This window comes from Pieris rapae, chromosome 11 (assembly GCF_905147795.1).
Source record: "Pieris rapae chromosome 11, ilPieRapa1.1, whole genome shotgun sequence".
Lineage (NCBI taxonomy): Eukaryota > Metazoa > Arthropoda > Insecta > Lepidoptera > Pieridae > Pieris > Pieris rapae.
In genome coordinates this window covers 6,792,690-6,816,091 of record NC_059519.1, presented here as the reverse complement: position 1 = coordinate 6,816,091, position 23,402 = coordinate 6,792,690, and the positions used below count along the sequence as shown (strand labels likewise).

Sequence of the window (23,402 nt, the reverse complement as noted above, 5' to 3'; positions counted from 1 at the left end):
CAATAACGTTCCTCTTTTATGCTCCTTCACATATTCTCAAAATGCCTGCATGAACTAACACCTATTTATTCAACCTACAAACTCACTGCTTTAATTGCTGTTATTATTATTTTTTAACATCTTTAAACTAAAGTAATACACACCCTTAATACTACAAATGTAATAATTTTATATATCCAAGAACTGCACCGCTAATCCGTATCTTTTCATTACATAAACATGATTTGACAGATGTAGTTAAGTGTCATTAGACAGATTAAGAGTTATTAGTAAAAATTTAAATATGTACTATATAAATATATTTCTGGGCCTCATAAACTCATATTAATTGGCTGCATGCCTTACTTCAGAAATAATGATTGTTACTCCGGGAATCGAACTCCGACACACGCTAACTCCTTATTTTAATTAAATGTACTCTAGTGGTAGTAACTATTAACTTTCTACGCAAATTGAGTGAGAACACTGTAAGTTGGTGTACTATTGAATATCCGACAATCTAAGAACAGTGAAAGTTTCTTTGTCGTAAACATCAAATTAAGATTAATCTCTTTGATACATTCGTTTAAAAATACTTTATATTTCATATTGCTCCTGACTTTCATGTGAAGAAATAACTCACGATTTTTTTTCTTTAAATAGTTGATAATCGTTATTTTCCTGTTTTGTGTGAATCTTATAGTTACGTATTTCACGTTAACAATTCAGATCTAAGAACAGACTATATGAGTGTCTTCTTAGATCTAGGTTTAAATTTAAAAATAGTGCAATGGTAACAAAACAATTGAATGTCGTTTCAAAATAAATCAATAATTAACTAACTAATAGTCTAACTATCAAATGTCAAATGTAATGAAATGCATGCTATTTGTTGCGACAAGTTTTATTAATTTATTATTTACTGATAATGTCTGTTAGCTCCTACTGCTAGTACTATAATATACAAAAATCAAACTTAAAAATCATCTAGTTGTAAATAATCTGAACTATTCTCGAATCCACTTATAGACTCATCAATATCGTTCCACCCATTCATAGCATTACGGCTACATCGGGAAAGATGCTATCGTCTTGGTCATGGCTTTTATGATGATAATGTCGGCACGATAAGCTAATAGAAACCAGAAATACTTCAACCAATCATTACTAATTGTTAAAATTTAAATCATACATTCTGTCAGTTGCGTATTATTATACCATGTTTTAAAAATGAATGGCTAGATTGATGTTTTGACAGATATTTTTTTTGTTTTTCTCTTTATTGCGTTTTGTTATACCACGTTTTATATCACACCCCAATGAAACAGGATAAAAAATAACCTATGTCCGTCTTGGTTCTAAGCTTGTTCATCGGTTCATGTTCCGTTCTTGAATCATAAATACATATTTTTTTAATTAAAATCAGTATATATAGCTAATTTACATATGTAAGAAGCCTTTATTACATTCGTAACTACATTGTAAAATAATCTTTCTTAAGAAATAGGTAGGATTTAAGTGTAAAATAATGATATTGAATTGGCATATGCTGTTAATTTACTTATTAATGACCGCTTCCAAGCGACATTCTCACACATTTTCCCTATTTCCCATTGACAATTGTAGTAGAGAGTACTATAATTACTTGTATCTGGGTTGATTAATATCTTATGGAAATTAGGTTAGAGATTGAAGAGTGTCGATATAGTGTTTCATATTCATCAGTAATTTTAATTATTCTTTAGAGATGTTATATTGTTGTAATTGTGAAATTTTACACATACATTGTTGATTATATAAAATTGTTGTCATCAGAAATTCTGAAGAAATTTCGGACATATCAGGCGAGCCTAAATCCCCTGCCCCTTTGCCCCATGTTCTATAAAAAAAAATAAAAAAAAACAATTGCCGGTTCACAGAGTATAGAGTTTACAGTCTACATTCTGAACTAGGAATCCTAAGCTTCCCAGTTCAGAGAGAGTAGAATTATCAAGGTTATAAGAACAAATGTAGAAATGAATGTACGGGTTAAAATGATTAATGTAATCATGAGAATATTCTTCTGTAGAATTTCTTTTTAATTAAACATGTTCCTATTGTTGTCGAAGTCTGTTTAGAACGCAATACATATTGTTCTTTAAATAAAGATTCACGAAAATAGCAAGTTTAAAAAATGAAAAATATAATTTTTCTGTGTGAAGAAGTATGCTAATACATTTCTGTATGTTCAATTAATTTCTTTTCTAGAAGAGCTTTTATAGACTTCCAACCTAAATTAAATATTTAGCGGGATATCGAAACTAGCATTTATATACATTAAGTTCAAGTCATTAATCTTTACTCTGGATATTTTTGAATCATCGGTTGTCATAGCAACAACAAAAATGTATGAAAATACTCACTCTAAACTTTTTGATATATTTTATAGGCGTCGTACTTTTATCAATTTTATTTTAATGAAATGTATATTTCATACGTCAGGCGTTTCATATGATATATATTAGTAAACGTAAATAAAGAGTTTAGATATCCAGGTACTAACCGTAAAGAGTATTGTGATAACGGCCTGTTATTCGTAAAATAAAGACACATGACGTGTTCTCACGGAGCCCTTGACTTTCGCTTACTTTCGCCCGCAGTCACAGGTCAATGATTATATAGGTAGGGTTCACTGCATGTCAGGTACGTGTTATTATTACCAAATGAATGTGTAGATTGTTTTTTAATGTGATTCTGAAACCATATATTATGGATAGAAGAGCAGTGTTGGCCTAGTGGCTCCAGCGTGCGGGGATCGAACGTACTTGAGATACGTTCGATCCCCGGCTGTGCACCAATGGAGTTTATTTCTATGTGCGCATTTAACATTTGCTCGAACGGTGAAGGAAAACATCGTGAGGATACCGACATGTATTTGACCCAAAAAGTCGACGACACTGTCAGGCACTGGAGGGAGATCACATACTTGCCTATTAGATAAAAAAATTGATGGATTGATGAATTGAGGTCAAGACCTAAAAAGGTTATAGTGCCACTTATTTTTTTTTATTATGGATAGAATCCGAGCTTAAAGAGACGAAGTTCAGAAAAATAGGAAGTAAAAATTATTTACTTTTTAAATCAGATGTACTAGTCCTAGTTTCAAAAAGCATGTCCGCTGAGCATGTGGCCAAACGAAAAATAAACCAAACCAAGATAATATTTTACTCTCTAAGGCCGTATTGTACATCCAACCCTGTTTATAGCTGTATCCAAGGGCATTTTATGTTAATATTTTTTTTATTAAAATGTATATTTCATTATAATATGTTTAAGTTCATGCGTTCATAGTTGTTGTTGGACTAGTTTCGAGAGCGTATAGCTCTACATAAATTATTTTATGTAATATTTGTTATTTTTTTATGTAATATATAAACAAATAATCTTGCACTTAACCTTGACACCGGCGTGTCTTATCCAAAAATAGACATGTCAGGCACTGCAGCAAAAGAAAAGAAAATACGTTTATTTTGAAACATAAGATCATCATGGTATCACTTATTCCACGTCATAAAATTCGAGCTTGTTGGCATCCCTACTCATCGGCAAAGAAGACAGAGGGTGTTGGCCGACAGAAAAAGGCGGCGTAAAAAAGACTCAGCCTATGAGATAATAATTAAAGGCATACCATACAATCTGAGACCAAGGCCCAATAAGGGTTGTACGGCCATTGAGCTATTATTTTGTAGTATTAACTAATACAAAAATTACGTTATAATAACCTTGTGTACGCTGCCTTAAGTCATTGACCTCTTCGACTATTTTCATTGAGCAGGTTCGCTGACAATACATTATATAATTTATGTTCGCGTAATATTTCAATCCATACGTACTTTGTTTCGACGATATTTCGTAGCGAGTTTATGCTTTTAATTTTGCGGTTACTCTTGCATATGTTTCCACTTTAATCTGATAAAAATTGGTAATTTGATTAATTTTAACCGAGGCTGTAACAAAAGTTAGTTATTATTCCATTTTATTTAATTTGGCATCAATCAAAGCCTTATTATGGTGTCAATTGATCAATTTAATGAAAACTTAAAAATTAGTAAAAAATATTATAATATGTCTTACCTGATTTATGTCTCATAGAAATGTATTTATAAAAACAATATTCAACTGTACAAGTTCTCATCAGGTTAATATTGACTATTCTCGGTTAGTAGGACTATATCACCTTTGTTTGCGATATGAACTAGATTCTTGTGATATATGAATGTGTGAATATTGGATTTATAATAGATAAGACACAAAAAGACACGATACATTTGTCATTTCTCTTTTATTTTGGTAAGACAATAATTATTTCGGCTTGGTAGGCACAGAGGGCTTATTCATCTCCCTATTGGAAGATTACGAGATATTGTCCATATACTTAGTTAACCTAATAGAACAAATATAAAACAATCAATTTCAAATTTCTCTTCATAATCTTAAAATTCGGATTCGATTCAAACAATAAAAGTAAGAGTTTAATTCGTGATCACGGAAGTCATTTTCAGTTAGATCACGTATATATCAAATACTACAATCAATAGTCAATAGAGACGATACTGGTTTATTGACATTTTCTTTTTCGTTGCTCCAATTCCAATAACATTTGGAAGATGGAAGCGTGTACTCGTCGATAAGTCTAATTTACCTGGATTACTGATTTATAATCAATAAATGTACTTAAGTTAAAGTAATGACAACATTTTATATTAATGTCATCGTTTGATCTGTTTTTTTTTTGGTTTGATTTAATTTGGGGTTGCCTGTTTAATTGTTTCCCATGCTAGCTTGCTTATGTTCATATAATATAATTGATGTGTATGTGTATGAAATGTGTGATATCATATTTTCTTGATCATTTTATGCATACATTGTTTTAGGACTTATAAATAAATAAAGACCTATACGACATATTTCATGGTTATTATTTTAAACAACATTGGTGGTGCATGTTGCATACAACTATGGTTAAAGACCTATATGCCTACACTCCATGAAAGTATTAAGTTACATTCAAACCGAAAGTATAATGTTCGATTCCCGGTAAAACAAAAACTGTTGCGCGTTAGTAGACTGGCGGAAAAGCCTGTAAACTTTACTTAAAAATAACTTAAACAAAAAAGTGGCCCATACTTAAAACAAGATTTTTAAAAATTTAATTATTATCAGCGTAAGTCGTTAAAATCAACAATAGAGCTTTTTTTTCTCAACTCAAAGCGACGGAATGTCAGTGTATATCTTTGAAAGTCTAGTACTAAGTACTAAATCAAGTGTCGCCAACTTTCATAGGATAGAAACTGGTCTTAACGTAATGTGAAATTATGTTGCTCACCGGATTTAACATTTAATTGTTTTATTTCTTTTAATTCGATTTTCCTGACTTAATGTTCTAGTATTTACGTATTTTTGAATAAATACCACATAAAGCTCTGGTTAAGGTTTCTAACCAGAGTTTTTTTTTAACAAATTTAACAAACAATTTATTTATGAATTTTTAACCATATATCACAAATTAAACAAAGATGTGTCTCGTTAGTAGTAATTATTTATAAATTGACACTTTGTATAATATGTTTATTGGACAGTATAGATTATGTATAGATTTCAAATGTAATTATTAAATTTATTAGATTTTAAAAGTATTTATGAAGTAAAAACCTGAAATATAAAAGTAGGTTACGATGTAATCCAATTCTCAAAGTCTTCTTCAAAGTCGCTATCCCGGTATTTCGCATAGATAATTAGATAATCGTAATACGTAGGAGGTTAATATTTATATTATTGGTTTTCTATTTAAGGTTTATTAATTTGAATTAATTAATTTAAAAATAATGAACAACAATATACTCGTATAAAAAAATCAATCTCTTTCATTGTTAAGTTGAAGTGTAAAAATAAAAGAATTTTTCTTTAATAATACAGAATTTATTAAATACAGAGCTATTAACTGAATTCCTAACGTACATCACTTTCAATTAAATTTATTATTATCAATGTGTGAACAAACTTGAAAGTAATTGTTTACAACATAAACAAAAACAATATATTACACAATACTTCAAGTTCATGAACCCTATTGACCAGGCTTTCAAATACGCAACATTACGGCACATTACTTTTACTGAGAAAGTCTATTATATTTTGATCCGTTTTTTCATCGGGTCACATCGAGGGGTGCAGAGCGTACGCTATTTAAGGTCAGATACATTGCGCCGGCGCACAGTCACTAAGAAATCTAGCTATGTGGAGGACGGTTATTCTATTCACATTCGCGGTTTGCACCGCCCTCCCCGCCCAAGACTCAGGGCACACTGACAATGATCTTGACGGGATCGGTGACTGCCTCCGAAAGGAATCCACATCATGTCTCAAGTACAAATTCTTCTCTTTTGTAGACAAAATGATCGGACAGAAGGAAACGTTCGCTTTGACAGATGGCGTGACTGTCGTAAGAGCAGCAGATGCACCACCAGCCACAGGTGCTCCCAGAGCCTTAGACCCGGTATCCAGACTACAGAACTACTTTGAAACACATTCATTGCGCGTTGAAGTTAAAGGATCTGACGTCATAGACACAGTTTCAAGTGTGGGTCGAGCATTGGAAGACACGGTATCTTCGTTTGACGACAGTGATGTATCAGAGGAATCAAGAGGCAAGAAAAAGAAAGCGGCGAAGATTCTCGGGCCCCTAATTGCAGCCGTTGTGTTGAAAATGATGGCTTTACTGCCATTAGCGATTGGTGCTATCGCCTTAATCGCTGGTAAAGCGTTGTTGATAGGAAAGTTGGCGTTGGTCTTGTCTGCGATAATTGGATTGAAGAAGCTGCTGTCACAACAAAAGCATGTTACTTATGAGGTCGTAGCACATCCTCACCATTCTACAAGTCATACTTCGAGCCATGATTACGGTGGTGCAACTGGGTATGGAGGTGACACAGCCAGTTATAGCAGTGGTTCAGGTCACGGAAGCGGCTGGGGGCGTGCCTTAGACGCGCAAAGTCTAGCTTACACCGCGCAAAAGCCTACTTAAATAACCTATATTCTAGGCGATTTCTCTCTTGTGTACTAGTGGAGTGATTGTATTTATAAACTGAATGTGTTTTATATATAAGAGTTTGAGTACCTGGCTTTAATTATTATTTAAGTAGTATATAGGATTTATTTGCCTGAATATAACGGGTTAATGTATATGTCGCGATATATATATTGTATCTGTGTATGCAATTCTTTTTTGTTTGAATGATTTGTTATGCATTTATTTTTGTTATTTATTAAAGTTGTTGTATGTATATGTAGTATGTTGGAGTTCTTGATTAAAGATTTAAATTTGCGTTGACTATCATTTCTGCATCATTAATATTAACTTAATTAATAACTACTTAATTATATGTCTTCGTGGAGAATATATTACAGCCAACGAAAGAAAAACTTTGGCATTGGTGTAAGAGTATATCACAAGTACGGGATTTAACTGTACTGCACGTAATTAAAATACGACAATTTTCAAATTTGCGTGTGTTATTTATAAACATTAGAAAAAAGCCATTTTTTTGATTCACTATTATTTTAATTTATCAGTAAATATGCACGTGCTTAATTCATGAATATAGTTATTAGGAATACACTGTTGTTAAGGATTTGTAATAATTTTGAAGCGTAAATAAGTAATCGTCGCTTGAAGACGTCTATATTTTTTCATTCATTTCATTTATATGGGAACTTATAAATAATATATTCAAAAAACTACTCGGATATAAAAATGGATAATGATTTAAACGAAAAACATTTTATGTACTTCATAAAGGTCAAATATGTTTCAACTTTATAAAAAACTGTATCTACTTACATTTTTTTTTAATTTTACCAGTATTGGTTCAAATGCGTGTAACATTTTTGCCTTTTCGAGGGTTATAAGGCTTCAAAGTGATCATATGCTCTAGTTTATGTAAAGAAGCTCCTAGAAAGATATATGTATAGGTTAAGTAAAAGCAAGAGAAATGCGGATACAACAGTGGGTCAGTAACAAGTCAGTAATAGGAGATATTATAAGCTAATCACGGTATTCGTGCACAGAGCCGTTAAGCTACGGTTATGATAAAATCTTTATACATTAAGCTCACGTGTAATGCACCCATTAGTTCGGCTATCTCTAATTAACATGGATTATCTCGTTTTCGAATTAATGAAGATTAAGTAATAGGTAACTTGCAACTTTTGTTTTTAAGCAGTTTGTTAAATGGATATTTTAAGTATTGCTCAATTTAAATACGTGAAACTGTTCTTCAGAAAAAGACAATTTTAACATAAAATCCTCAATACAACATAGAAAATTGTATAAGACAACAAATACTGAAAACATAGATGAATAAAAGCAAATATGACATGACATGACAAATTTAGCAAAAATATATTCAATAATTATAATGTTTCTGACATTGTTATCAACCCGCTAAATCTCTGTTATATAGTACAAAGTGATCGTTATGTAAAAAAAATATGATACCTAACCTTTCCACAGTAGTTATAAATTACTTTTTATAGTAGCTATGTTAGGGCGACAAATTCTAGTGAACAATAAAAATGGAATCACGATAAAGGAAAGAATTGTGACTTTTCCATATAATATCTTATTGTTTATATAAATTTCCTGGTATGTACGATATATAATATAAAATTTTATTTATGATTCCTATTTTGTTATACGTTTCTGATCTAATTGTAAAGCAGTGACATCTAGCGTAAATGGGTTTAACTATGTCGTTGACCTTCAACTTGAACCTTAAATATTGTTCCTATTAAAACTGTGATGTACTTATTACAATTTCTGCATTTTTAAAGAAAATCAAAATGCCCAAAGCAATAACTTAAATATAAATAAAATAATAGTTTTATGATTATTACTTGTATTTATATGATAATTACTATACTTTAATTACAGAAAAGCCCTTTTTTGTAATTCCTATTTATAAGTTACTATATACTTCGAAGTAACTATAAGTCATGAATATTATATAAACATAGCAGTTCATTGCCACCTTCGCAGGAAACTCGTAAATACAACCTTGAACGTAAAGTTCATTTACAAGCTCGTGCTAATTAATTGTCACAATCTAAACAAACTTGGCCATGAAACTGGTTCCGTGATAATTTACTAGATGGCGTTATTAGCAATACATTTTTGTTTACACTTAAAATTGTTTTTACTTTTACAAAATTTTAAGATTATCAATTTAACATCATACGATTAGAAACTACTTCTATGTTACCCCTATTATTCATACATATTAATAATTATTAAATCAATTTTAATTATAAAATTCATACAAAGTATGAAACTTAGCACTTATACTACAATAGTTAGTTAATAAGAATTAAATATTAAAATAATAAATGAACTGTAAAAAATATGAATTACAGTTTATAAATGTTATTTTCATCTAAAGCAGAGGAATAAAACCTGTTAATAAATAAATATTCTGTCACTTGATTATATAAAAAAGGGTAACATAGTACTTATCCATAATAAACGATTATAATACGACATATCTTATTAAAGTATTATTAACTCAAATCACTACGAAATAAGCAGAAAATGTAATTCTCTTTCTGAAAATTTACTTGGTAGGTGTCGCTAGAGAAATAAGCCTCATCCATAAATTCTACTATTTTTATTTTATATATAGTCTTGTAACTAAGCAAGAAACATATCATTTTATTCTATCATTTCCCAACGAATATATTTAATACCTAAAGGGCACTAACAACAATGTCTATGAACTTTCTACTTGGTGATTTGAAAAGGTTAGAGAGCCTTATGCCATGGCCATTGAACTTTAGAGTCACTTTCCCGCTTATCATATTAGTGCAGAGCTAGATATTATCTAGATACTAGAAATAACTTAACATTTGTTATGCGCATACTTCCTGGGCCGTCCGTTTATCGGACGGAATATAATTCATTATTTATAAAGACTTTCATTATTTCCGAAGCATTCACACTTTGTTATATCTGACATTCGGAGAACATTCTTAATTTGAAAGTCCTTTAAAGATTCATACCCAAGTATACCAAAAAATAATAAAACTATAAATACATTTTTTTTGCTACAATCTGTATTTTTCTTTATGGTTAAAGATTTTGTCTATCGTTGCCACATGAGAATTTCTCCAACGACATATGACATAAATAGATATATTGACCTAATGATTAAAGAAGATTCCTGAGTAGAACTTTCTTTTTTGAAACAATTTACACTGTGAGAACTAGTGCAAGTATTTGAACAATAGAAAAATGCAACGAGCCGTATGTGACCATTCATGGTGCTTTAGCCGAGTTTAATTTAGAACAAAAAGAAAAATCTGGCTACAACGAAAATTACTTTTTAATTGGAAAATTAAAAGCAGTAGTGGGATATATATTTCAAAATTAACCTAAGTTTTCTTTTTTTTTTAATATTATTATTATGATTCACGAAATGGTACATTGTCAAACCTTAATTTTTACAGATATAATTGCGTGTCGTGGGTAAAGATTCAATATTGATAAATGTTATTTATTCTCAAAAGTAGTTGTAAGGTAGTCCTGAAATTAATTATTAAAATAAAACTATTAAAATAAAACAAAACATGTAATATATTTGTTTATTAACAAAACAATCTTTGAATCTAGCATTAATAAATTAAATGACTGGAAATGCATGATAACAATGATAATGGTGGGCGAAATGTTTATATAAGGGGCATCACCAACGTGCTATATATTGTGAAAAATAAGTAACATGAATATATATCAAGAAATATAAAAAAAGATAAGAGATATTCCAGCAAAATACATTATGAGAATTATATATATCATATAAATACATATAAGAATCGAACATATAGCCGCATACATAATTATGAAATTGCGTATTTACAAAAGCTTTAAAAAGCGGTGACTAGGTAAAGGACAAGAATTAACCTATTTGTACTATAAAGAGAACAGGTACATATATAAATACTGGTGACGCATAGCCTATACGTTTATGAATAATTTAAATAAATTAAATAATTTAAATAAATTAATGGATGAGGTTTCTTAGGTATCAGTTGGAGTAGGCATTGTAGGCCATTTCTTGGGCGTCCTGAGATCTTCCCCAACCGCCGTGGGGGCTGGCGTGGGCGAAGTGCTCCTCATGGTGAGGGTGGGCCACGACCTGGAATAATAATTTTATTAGAGCCATTTGTTTCAGATTTTTCTAGCCAATATATACTTAAGCTATTTATTTTATAATATGGCTGTACCAAACGTCTTATGACATGTGAATTGGTTTTAACGTCACAAAAATTGTAAAATGTCTACGCATTATCGCTTATGATAATTGATTTACTTATTTACACTTCTATGCATTAAAACACAACACATACAAATTAAAAGCCATGCAACGGGCGGCCTTATCGCTAACAAGCGATCAAAATTTCATTAAAATTGTGTAGTTAAAAAGGTTCTGGTAATTAAAAAGATTAAATAATAACTACCTCGTAACTCTCATGGTGCTCATGTTTTGAGAGAAGTTTCTTCAACAACAGAAGAGCAGATGCCAGGAGGGCAGCCTTGGCAAGCAACAATCCTTTGACAGCTGCAAACGCAATGATTCCAAGGAACAGAGGGATGAGAGACTGGATCTTTAACTGGAGGAGAGCGAAGATGGGAAGGAGTTGCTTCAACTTCTTCTTCTTTCCACGACCTAGGAATTAAAAAATGTTTCTGTATAATGTAATGGTATAAACTTTTTTTCAAGAATACTGTTTTCTTTTAAAAAAATTCTACCCACATTTCTTAGAAAATTAGTCCTTAATGATAATGATATTAAAAGGCCAGTCAGTTATATCATCATTGGATTCGTTCCTAATATTTCCAATACGTAGAAAAAAATATGTTTATTTTTTAAGCAGTAGAAGTAAAGGAAAGAAAAACTGAAAGTACAATGAATATTTTCCGAATAATTCGAATCACATTAAAACAATAGTGAATTCCACTTTCTCTTAAAACCGTAGTTCTAATCTAAATACCGATCAGTAGTGAATTGAATTCCAAGTAGTTAAAACAATGAAAATCATTGAAATTCAAGTTGCCCAGCCGTTTGCATAATAGCTTAGAAAGCTTATTAGTCATTCGATACAACGAGAAAGCTTTGCCAGTTGCATTATATTAATTAAATATGTCACATTGCAAATTAAAATGACACTTGTACGTAACTTTAAACTTTATTCAATATAAGTTTTAAATCGCCTATTAGCATAGAACGGATAATAATATTACACTTTACTGACACACTCATTTATACTTATGCGTATTAGAAGATATAGACAAAAAAGTTTTTCTACAAATGTAGAATTTGTAATTTATATTTATATGGTAATATATAATTTATATTGTAATAATTTGAACACTAACAATTAAAAAAACTACAGCTAACTGTGCATGCGCAAAAGAACTATAACTTCAAAACAAGTATAATTCCTCTCTTTTCAAAAAATATTAAGTTACTTAAATCTGTTTAAATCATAACCTCGTAGACTTAAGATTCTCCGGGTAACAGTGAATTGTTTCATATCTGAAGCACGTACTCAGTTCTATAAAGATCATTGAAGAAGCAAGAACATCCATTCCCTATACCGGCGGGTAACTAATAAAGGTATATTGAATTGAATTGAAACGTTTAAATAATTAACACCCATTAAATGTAATTATATCAATAATTATTATCAGTCTCGGAATGAACTAAACGAGCGATAAAAGCTGGCATAGATAAAGCAGCTTAGCAAAAACTGGACAAAGTCAGCTTTCAACTATAACGAGCCTTATAAGACCCAGAGACCCGTTCCAGCTTTCAAACAACTTACGGAAACACTAAGGATGCAATTTCTAAAACCTACATTCTCATCATTTTAATTAGAACCGACTTTCTATCTTCATACCGGAATTTCGGTGAGAGCGAATTTAATATATGCCTGTTTATGTAATAATTTTCGCATTTTATTGCGTCATTTGTAATTCGAGCGTCTGAGAATTTGACCGAATTTTTATACGCCCGCGGCGGCTTTGGGCGTATTCGTGACAGTTTTTATGTAAGTTTTCGAATGAGGAACTTTTTGCGAACTTCCGGTCATTTTTGAATTTAGAATCATATTACAAAAAACTAGGACATAGCTTTTCGCCGTAAGTAATATACTACGTAATGCGAATGAGCTTAATTTTCGTCTTTTTGCTACTCATCAAAATTATAGCTACGATATAATTGTAAACAAACTTTATTGTAAAATCAATTTGACTTAGGATTTATTTAATCTTGTAAATCCTCTTGGAACAGGAAATTTTTCCTATATAAGTAAGTAAGTCAGCGCCAAACAATTGTAACAAAAGTCGTAATAATCAAATAAATGTCCATAGCTACCTCATACAATGAATTTTAACTCAAAATATTAGCATAAACTTAAAATACCATAACTATTTTCATATTAAGCTGTGAATTATACTCATTATTACAGCTTTCACACTTTCTGCTTAATTAAAATTAAGTGTAAATCTACGCGAGAAATTAATTAGAATCTTAATTACCCGGTAATTCAAATAGCGCGACGATTGTTTATAAACAAATTTTTAAGTGAAATATTACTTAATACAATACTTAACTTAAACTATATTTTAAATGTTCTGATGGTATAATCACATCTAATAAGAAATGAATATAATTTTGGTATTAGGTACAGTGTCAATATTTTAAAAGCAATAAACATTACTTTTTTCAAATTGAGAACATACTTAATAACAATATATAAGCAAATTAACGGTTTTCTCGGGTTTCCTTCCTTTAGCAATAACAAGGTGTATGCTTTCTTGAACATTAAAAAATATATTTCTTTAATTTTTAACCAAATAAGGGAATTACGTAAAATTTATTACATTTTATTTAAAATATTAAGGAGTCTTAAAATGATTTGAGAGCTGTGAAAGTGAATATAACTTTCAAATAACATTTGTGTTACTGACCTTCCTCAAGAGACCTCTTGACGTCATCAACTGTTCCTTTCGGTACTCGTAGCTGGATCACGTGGTTCTCCAAGAACTCAGCAGCAGCATCGAGTAGTCTCGATTCCACTTGGTCTTCTCTTGCCCTAGGCTCTTCAGATAGGGGTTCGAAAGATCGTGCGCCTCGTGATGAACCAGTACCAATGAGGGTCACGCCATCGGTGATGCTAATTTCACGTGCTGATGCCAGGTTCTCTGCGTATTTCAAAGCTTTTTCCTGTGGGAAAATGATATAATTATTAAATGTGGGTTTAAATAGTTTGGGTCAAATACGCCGTTAAGTAAATTGGAGTAAAATATACGTAAAAATGTTTGGTTTATTTTAAATTTCGTGTTAGAACGATGCATTTTCAATTTAAAACACTTTTTAATTTTTAAAGCTCCCAATTAAATTAAATTTCTTAAAACAAAACAGAGTAGCAAAAACGTTCTAATTTTAAATTTATCACAAACACTACACACCTTTAAACACAAGGATACATCTTTTTCTGCGCAACTTTTGACAACCCCAACAACTGATCCCATGACTTCATCTTCGGTCGTTGGTTTCGCTGCTACCACCGCCACACAGACTAACAGTAGTAAGACCTTCATGGTGGTACGATGGTGAGTATAATGCACAGGAGTGTGGTAAAGCGGTTTTATTTAACGCCCCCCACTGGGCCGGTGGTAACAAAATTGCTAGTCGCGTACCGATGTAGAGTTATGAACGCATAGACTCACTGTCTACTATAAAACTTTTTAATATAATTCATTTACTCATAACTATGTGTATTATTTTAGAAGTTGTATGAAATACAAACACTTTTATGTAGAACAGTAATAGTAATAGTATATAGTAATTTTACTGAGGTGAAATAAACAATAATAAAGTGTTAAAATTTAAAATAAAATAAGTATTAAATTCCTAAAATATTGACAACGTCATTGCACGTATGTTTTGGCTGCGAAACAAAAGGCAAATGCATTTGTGTAATGCTGCTACTAATTTACAACTGGCTTCGTCGCTAAATCAAATATTTCAAATTGTGTGTGATAAATTGATTTGATTTTTGTAGGCATAGTACACATATCTATACCATACTTAGCTCTATGGGTATATCTATCAAGTTCTCGTATGCACTGCGCAGGCGATCGTGAATCCGTGAATCATGTATTAAAACTGTAAAATTAACATTTTATTGGGTGATTTCTAATATTATATAAGTGTGCGTGTGATAAATTAGTATCAATATTTTTGACTATGTAATTGATATAAATCGCGTGTCAAGCTTCCTTTTGATCGAAACGAATTAGACAATGTTATAATTTCACTTTCCTTAGATCAAATTAAAGATCGCTTAATTTCAGATTATAAATTCTAATATAAATATAAAAGGTAAAACTTTATTATTTTAGTATTTTTCTATTTACTATACAACTGTAAAAAATGTGTAGTGTGTAAAATAGTGTAAATACATTTAGGGAACTTTATTATTGAACATACAATAAAACTTAAAAATTATACAGTATTAAAACCTAAACATAACAATCAAATGTATAGTATTTATAGAAGATTTGTAAAAAGCCCATAAGCTCAGTCCTAATAAACTAAACGCCAAATAATTCTTTCAAATATTTGGCATTTCAGTTTCTCATGCAGGGGGGCTACCATGAACATACTTAAAAAAATCCAGTTGGGATGCAGTTGAGTTTAGGTACCTAAAGTCAATCGCATTTTTTCGTACCATGACCACCTATAAACTGAAACATCCTAGAAAAGTATGTTATGTCAGGTGAATATTATTTTGGGCGTTGGAAGACGCAACAGTTACCATGACGTACACACATAGTACTGTCATCGTAAATATAGTACTACATATTGTGTAGTTTTAAATAATATTTTATTTACCAATTTCAATAACCCAATTTATCAGGAAATCTTTAATAGCCGATTTTGCTTAGCAAATATTTAAATTGAAACATTATACTATAGTTTAGAAAATTTTGCAAATGGTTTGATTTAATAAATTATGATTAACATATTGAAAACTGTTTTTATCTTTGAATTATAATTTTAGATTCGTAACTTTTACTTTTTAATATGACTTATTCACGTTTCGCACAAATTTTCGCGAGTTAATTACAGACAATTATAGTAATTAAAAGGGTGGTTCCACCCACATTTCATACATATTGTTACCGAAGCATGAAAAATCTAAATAATATTCGTAATTATGTATTTGTTATAATTTACTTTTCATTTAGATTATTTTTCTCCCATAAAAACCTAATAAATTACTCCTTAGTTCTTTGCGCTGTTCATGAAACATATCACACAACGTGTGTACCTCAAGGAAGTGTAATTTTTGAAGGGCATATATAAGGGTCCTTCAAGAAAAGTGCGTACAAATTCTTAAAAGGCCGGGAACGCACTCGCGAGCCCTCTAGCATCGAGAGTCCATGGGCGGTACATGTACCACTTAACATCAGGTGAGCCTCCTGCCCGTTTGCCCCCTGTTCTATAAAAAATATATACATATATAGAAACGTTACGTTTAAATTCTTTTATTTTCAATTTTATGCGACCACTCGACTTATATTAATGTTACCAGATGAATGTTTGTAAATTTACAAGCACAAAAAGTTTATTACATAATTAAAACACGTTTTTACTTCTAGACAGCATGACGGCGTATATTGGGTAAAAGTAATTGATTCGTACGTTTTGGAGTGAATGGTGGACTCGAATAAAACCTATGTTGTTTTATTAAACATTAATTAATGAGAGAGGTCGCTTAAAATTGATTAAAAAAATTACTTTTTAATACTAGGTACCGATTAAACGAGTATATAAATGAAGATTTTTATTTAAACGTTCCCTGATTATGCTGGTCTAATGGATCTAATGATCTGATCTGATGTGTATGTGAAATTGAAGAAATGGTTAGTATAGTAGTAGTTATTGGTAGCTGTGTAACGTCTGTTTGTTAATGTTATATGTAAGTTCTGAGTTCATGATTTTACCATCATGTATTTTGTGTCGTTTTATAAAGCTGTCAAAATTTGTAACTTTCTTTAAATGTGATCTTACGTCTTCTACGTTTCACAAACAACAAACTTTGAAACGAAGAGATTTTAGAGAGAGAGTGAAAGTTTTATTTATGCTAAATGAAAGCTCCAGGGGCTATAGAAATTTGGAAAATATCACGTTACAAAAATCGGAAGGATAAAAATGTCGAAGTGTATTGCCGGAAAAGTGAGTTGTACTAAATAGCCGGCCCAGTTTTCCCTCGCGGGACGAAGGAGGCATACATATCATGGTCATATTGACCCACAGCCGTGACCACAAACGCTATTGGCTTTTAATGCAAAATTGCTATGAAAGTGAAGATTAAAGTCACGTGTGCATGAATTATATAAATACTACGAGAAATTTTTAAACAAAAAATGTGGAATTTTAGATTTTTGTGATATTTAAAAAAATGCTATTTTCTTTTATAGAAATATCACTATTCTTTTTTTAAATCTTAATTTGATATATGAATTTAACACGCAATACGGAAAATGCTTTCGTTATTAAATATAAAAACCAATATATATATATATAAAATGTACACTTAGAAGTCTTTGTTTTATGGCAAAATTAATACCTGTGTTTATTATATGTTAATGCACAAAATAATTTAATTAATAGCACGGTATAAAACTTATATCCAAATATAATTTATTCAAATAAGCTCCTAGTTGGCAGCCATCCAAATTTGATCCACTGTAAACGGAATGTTATGTCAGAGTGAATGAACGACCAGAATGAATGAATTCACGATTATCTTATAAGCTTATGCAATCGTCGGTAACGATTTTTTGCACTTATTACGTCAACATCCGTCTCATTTGAACTTGTTTAACGATAAATAAATTTATTTAAATTCCTCTTTGTCACATTTTATACAACTCTGTGTACAAAGCAATTCTCTGTTTCTCTTTTCATCGTGATATTTATACTCAATTTTTTATAACAATGATTTTACTACAAAGGTGGAGGTTAACAATCGACGCTTATGGTGCGGGGTCTTATTTTATACACATATTTTAGATACATTAAGAAATTTCCTAATATATATACAAATAAAAAATTTTGCTAACTAAACAATCCTCTCATAGATGGATTTGTAATTCATTAATTTAGGTAAACAATTTCGATTAGTTACTTTGTATGCATACCATTAGGAGGGGTCATGTTTTGACTCCAAATGTACATCTTATTCTTTCTTTTTGTCCATTACTTGCTCGTATAGCCAAGAAAAAAATAATTTACACCGAAATAAATACTGTAACAGTTTTGTTAACTATTTTTTTTACTTAAGTTTACCCAAAATATATTTTTGTTTAAAACAAATATGCCATAAACACCCTAGCATATTATTTTAATTCGGTAGGAAGTAGAAAGCACATACAACGCAATTTCTAAGAAATTGTAATTTAAACTGTTTACAAAAGAAAATAAAGTTAATACGATAATTTACTTCAATCAAGCCAATTTCATTCTGTTATGTGAATTACAAACAATACTTAGTTATGAAGTTCACATGAATTTATTGTTATAAATCACTCACTTTCGCACATCATTTTCTCAAACAGAACGAAGTTGACAAATTGGTATTAACTACAACACATAGTACATTGTCTATTTTGACACCTACATTTTTTAGGTCGATACAATTATTTATTTGTGCTGAAAATTAGTCAAATTATAAGTCTGAATATCAGAGTCGACTGCGAGTCTATCTCTCAATAAGGACAGTTTAAGACAACACAGAAGGCGAGTCCCAATCCAATACTTAAAGTTAATTATATATTAAGTCTTACATAGTATGGGCAAAACAGCAAGAAAATGCTACCAGCGTTAAAAGTACACTACCACAGGGACCAAACTCTTTAAATTTGTTGTTGATTGATTTAATTATTTTAGTTATTTCTATGTAGGTTAACACATTGTAATTACTGTGTATTTTGTTAAACTTCGAAAAATTGCAACTTTAGTTTTTATCTGTTTTTTTTTTAAAGAGCAATACGGTTTTTTAAAAAAACATATTTAGTTATAAGCTTGTTACATTCCAGGAAATTAATGTACACTAGAAATGTAGCACTTTTAATTGTTGTTGAACATATAAAAGAATTTTTGAAATTGAAATTGAATTAAATTACTGTGTATTTGATTGTTATGATTACTAATAGAGTGAATTAAAGTCTACCTAAAAATATGTCACCCTTTGTTCTTCTTTCTTCTTCAGCACTTTCTTTATTCGCCTAATAAGGCACATTCTTAATCGAATTAATATTTGATATTGTCTGGTTTAAAAGGTCCATACTCTTGTTACTTTAGAGTTTCTAGGGATACAGAAATAGTATTTGCTCCTCGGATATAATAAAACTCCAAACAGTGTTAATAATATGTCAGATTTTCTACATTATATGATATTTCTATATGTCATTTGTTGCTGTTGTTTCCGTGTTTTCTTTTTTGTATTGTTCACCTGTGCTGTCGGTGCGAACAAATAAATAATTTATAAATGTTTTCTGTAGAAATATGAAAAAGCAGAATGAATGATTCTAAAAGTCTTAGTAACGAGGAACTCATAGTCTCAACTATCAACTAGCACTTACGACAATATTCTGTAAATTGTCTTATATGCAGGGTTTGTGTTTTGGTCGTAAAAATTACTAGCGAAATGTTATTTCACTAAAAACGGAATCCCCATTGAGTTTACGTTTTATCAAAATCAATAAAAAATTTTTTTTTAATATTCATAATATTCCTCTTTTAAAGAAAAACACCGTGACGCACGCTGTAAAGTACGCGAAACGTCGGTTAAATTAAAAATTATGTTTAAATAATTATAATAATACGTAACTTAAATCCGTTAAAAAAGTGTTTTTATTTAAATGTGTAAAAGTTATGTTAATAAACGACATTAATATGCCTCTTTCTTGCTTCTGCCCATACAAATGTGTTCTGCCGTCAAGTCACACAGTTTATATACATTAATAGTGCATTCAATTACAATTTTTAATAAAAATAATGCCCCAATAGTTAATTTAGAAACAGGACGGTAAAAGTATTTAAATGATCTACTGCCTGCAGCTTCTCTTGCAACCTGGTTAACAAGAATCGTTATATTTTTCTTAATTTATATAAAACCATAATTACCTGTAAATAAATATTTTCGTTAAAAAAGGCTATATCGATTTTTGAAAGAGAGACAGTGGCCAGAGGACTTTATGAAATAATAAATAGGTTATTCACACTCATATATATGATATACTAGCTGACCTGGCGAACTTTGTTCCGCCTTAATGGCAATAAATAAGCAGTTTGGGTTTTTTTATTGGAAAAAATACAAAAAAATTAAATACCTACATTAATCATTCATTATTATTTCTGTATTTTAGTACATAGGTTGCTCTTCACTTAAGTACCTTGTGATACACATTTTTTCATTTTTTGTTTTATTATCAGGCGCAAAAACAAACAACGCTGATGGTCTTCCGACCCGTGAACATGCCACGTATAATTGACCATGGGAAAAACATGAATGTTCTAGATTTAAACCACAAACTTTTAAGGATTGGCCTTGTGATTTGTTGATGGTCATGGCAAATGCAAGACGTATCGGAAATTGAAGTCTTTTAAATTCAAACGGCATATCGGTTGGGATCATCGGGATCCTCGGAATAAGAACTTCCTCACCTTTGAATTTTCCTATCATTATCGTAGCGTAAATTACATTGTTCTTCAATTTTCTAACCACCAAACGCATACCATTATGTAGTTCAGGTCATCTACATCTTTATTCTTTTTCTTCTTTTTTATCAGTAAGCAATGTAACTCTCATGTTTGTTGTCAGCTGCAGTTTCGTCACATAGCGCCATAGATTTGACGATTTGAGGCAAGCGTTTATTTCGTCGACAGCCGTAGATCTTGGAATTACTGGCAGTATTTGGCGGAAATCGCCAGACAGTAAAATCATTGCTCCTCCAAAACATCTCGATTCATTGCGTAAATCTTTTAATGTTCGGTTAAGTGCTTCCAATGCACGTTTATGCGCCATTGTGCATTCGTCCCAGATGATGATTTTCGATGCCGCTAAAACTTTGGCCATTGCTGAGTGTTTTGCAATATTACACGTTGGTTCTCCAATAGTTAGAAGATTTAACGGTAATTTTAATTCTGAATGAGCCGTACGGCATCCTTCTAACAATGTGGCTGCTATTTCAGAAGAAGCAACTGCAACCGCTATGTTGGATCTCGCCCGAACAGTTGCTAAAACTAATGACATGAGGAATGTCTTGCCAGTTCCACCAAGGGCATCTAGGAAATATAAACCACCATTTTCATCATCGTTTGCCTTCATTAAAGTATCATAAACTTCCTTTTGTTGGTATTTCAACAGGGGTACATTCGTTTGAACTACTAAATCTAATTCCTGGTGATCATATTCACGTTCCCGTTCCAATACTCGATTAAATGCGTCATTCGACAACAACAACAAATAGAAACATTCATCATTCTTTGGATGAACTGTATACATACGACAATACCGAGTTTTATAGTTCTCTTCACTGTTTATACGAATGGGCAATAGCACTATCATTATAATTAAATTGTAAATTGTAAAAATAATTAAACGTATTTATTTAATAGAAATATTTTGAATATTGATTTCTTACAAATATCAAATTGTCATATATACGTCATTACACAGCTGTCATTATACGTCAATTACATAGCTATCATTTGCGTTTTATTATTCCAAGTCTGATTCTTATTTGTTATACCACTTTTTATAGTGACTGACGTTTCATGTCAAGTCCCACGGGAACGCTGTCGAACGGGATAAAAAGTATCCTATGTCCGTCTCCTGGCTCTAAGCTACCTCCATACCAATTTTCACTCAAATCTGTTCTTTCGTTCTTGAGTTATAAGTGGTGTAACTAACACGACTTTCTTTTATATATATAGATATGGTATATACTTAGCGCCTTTATAAATAATAGTAGCAAAAAGTTTCTGCGCGGAATTTGCTCAGCATTATATAAATATCTGTCTAATTGTCACAGGCAAAATAAACCTAGTCACTTAACTGTGACTAGATTTTTTAACCAATGGTAAAATTCGTATTATTACATAATTTGACGAAGCTTTAAACAAAAAGTTACATGTGAAGAAATGAGATGAATTAGTGTTTTTGTTAAACGGTGTAATTAAACTAATTTAGATTTTATGAACGATAGACCTAACTTATAAAACCCCATTTCATGAAATAACATTATACATAGGCTGATTGCAGATAGGTTAAAAATTCGTTTACTCAGTTTCCGAAATTAAAAACTAAAGCAATAAGACTGATTTGGGTAGTCATTATTAATAAGGTCTCATCTAACACATGACTATAACAATGGCAAATAGGTGTTCAGACACACGCCGTCGACATTTTGGGTCTAAGACATGTCAGTTCTCTTTTCCTTCCTTTCCAGTTAAATAGGTATCTCACAATATACTACTTTATTTATATTAATAAATCAATATCAATATATAAATAGTATCAGTTTTAAAACCGTGTGCATTAGCTTAAAATAAAATTTGGGTAAAAATATTAAAAATTCGCACAAAAATTAGTCGAAAGTATACATGGAGGCTGGAAAACGAAAGCGGTCTGCGATCTATGTCGGCATGTCGTGATTACGATGAGTCTTCAAATTTAAAACATTATGTCGTATTCGTGATTAACACTACACGATTTTGTCGTATCGTGTTCACACTTTCATCACTGTTTTTTTTTTATTTCACACTCACACAGTTTTATACTGGGCCATAAATACATCAATTTAACATGTCACATTTAAGATTTTGTATCCTTTGTAGTAGAGACTCTTGGGCCGATTTTTCAAGTGAACAGGAGCCGATACTTTCCTTGCTCAACTTATAACTTAAGCTGCCAGCATTAAAGTTGGTATAGTGTGGGTTAAATTATTTAATGAATAGAAAAAAAAAATTAACACTAAAAAACGTCGTACGTTGTATAATGTAAAGGCACTCATACAAGCTTTCCTTATCGACTATTAAACATCTCGTTTTCAACAAAATGTGCGTATTTCAAGCAACACCTAATGCGCACTTTCGTTTTAAGTTGTAAAACTATTAATTGATATAATCTATGGTTAATTGGAATTTTGATTAATTGTTAAGGGGCTCCGTCTACTTTGCAATCTTTACAGCATTCTTCAAACATTTTTAACCTGTAACAAATAAATTCACCATCATAAACATTATTAA

The 23,402-nt window shown here is 30.9% G+C and overlaps 2 protein-coding genes across 2 annotated transcripts; one reads left to right on the top strand and one right to left on the bottom strand.

Moving 5' to 3' along the window:
- The first annotated feature begins 6,245 nt into the window (after nt 1-6,245).
- Nucleotides 6,246-7,284, top strand: LOC111002019. Its single transcript, XM_022272109.2, has one exon. The coding sequence runs from the start codon at nt 6,254-6,256 to the stop codon at nt 7,040-7,042; it is 789 nt and encodes a 262-aa protein (XP_022127801.2). The 5' UTR covers nt 6,246-6,253; the 3' UTR covers nt 7,043-7,284.
- Nucleotides 7,285-10,639: 3,355 nt separating this feature from the next.
- On the bottom strand, nt 10,640-14,713 carry LOC111002026. Its single transcript, XM_022272115.2, has 4 exons — nt 14,546-14,713; nt 14,045-14,300; nt 11,530-11,738; nt 10,640-11,207 (listed from the first exon to the last, which is right to left on the bottom strand). The coding sequence occupies exons 1-4, from the start codon at nt 14,675-14,677 to the stop codon at nt 11,097-11,099; spliced, it is 708 nt and encodes a 235-aa protein (XP_022127807.2). The 5' UTR covers nt 14,678-14,713; the 3' UTR covers nt 10,640-11,096.
- Nucleotides 14,714-23,402: the final 8,689 nt, after the last annotated feature.

Excerpts from the sequence above, each read along its gene's own strand:
- LOC111002026 (XM_022272115.2), bottom strand. The coding sequence starts at position 14,677 with ATGAAGGTCTTACTACTGTTAGTCTGTGTGGCGGTGGTAGCAGCGAAA. Across the intron at positions 14,301-14,545 it reads ATGTATCCTTGTGTTTAAAG|GAAAAAGCTTTGAAATACGC; the intron begins GTGTGTAGTGTT and ends ATTTTCCCACAG. Across the intron at positions 11,208-11,529 it reads AGCACCATGAGAGTTACGAG|GTCGTGGCCCACCCTCACCA; the intron begins GTAGTTATTATT and ends TTATTATTCCAG.
- LOC111002019 (XM_022272109.2), top strand. The coding sequence starts at position 6,254 with ATGTGGAGGACGGTTATTCTATTCACATTCGCGGTTTGCACCGCCCTC.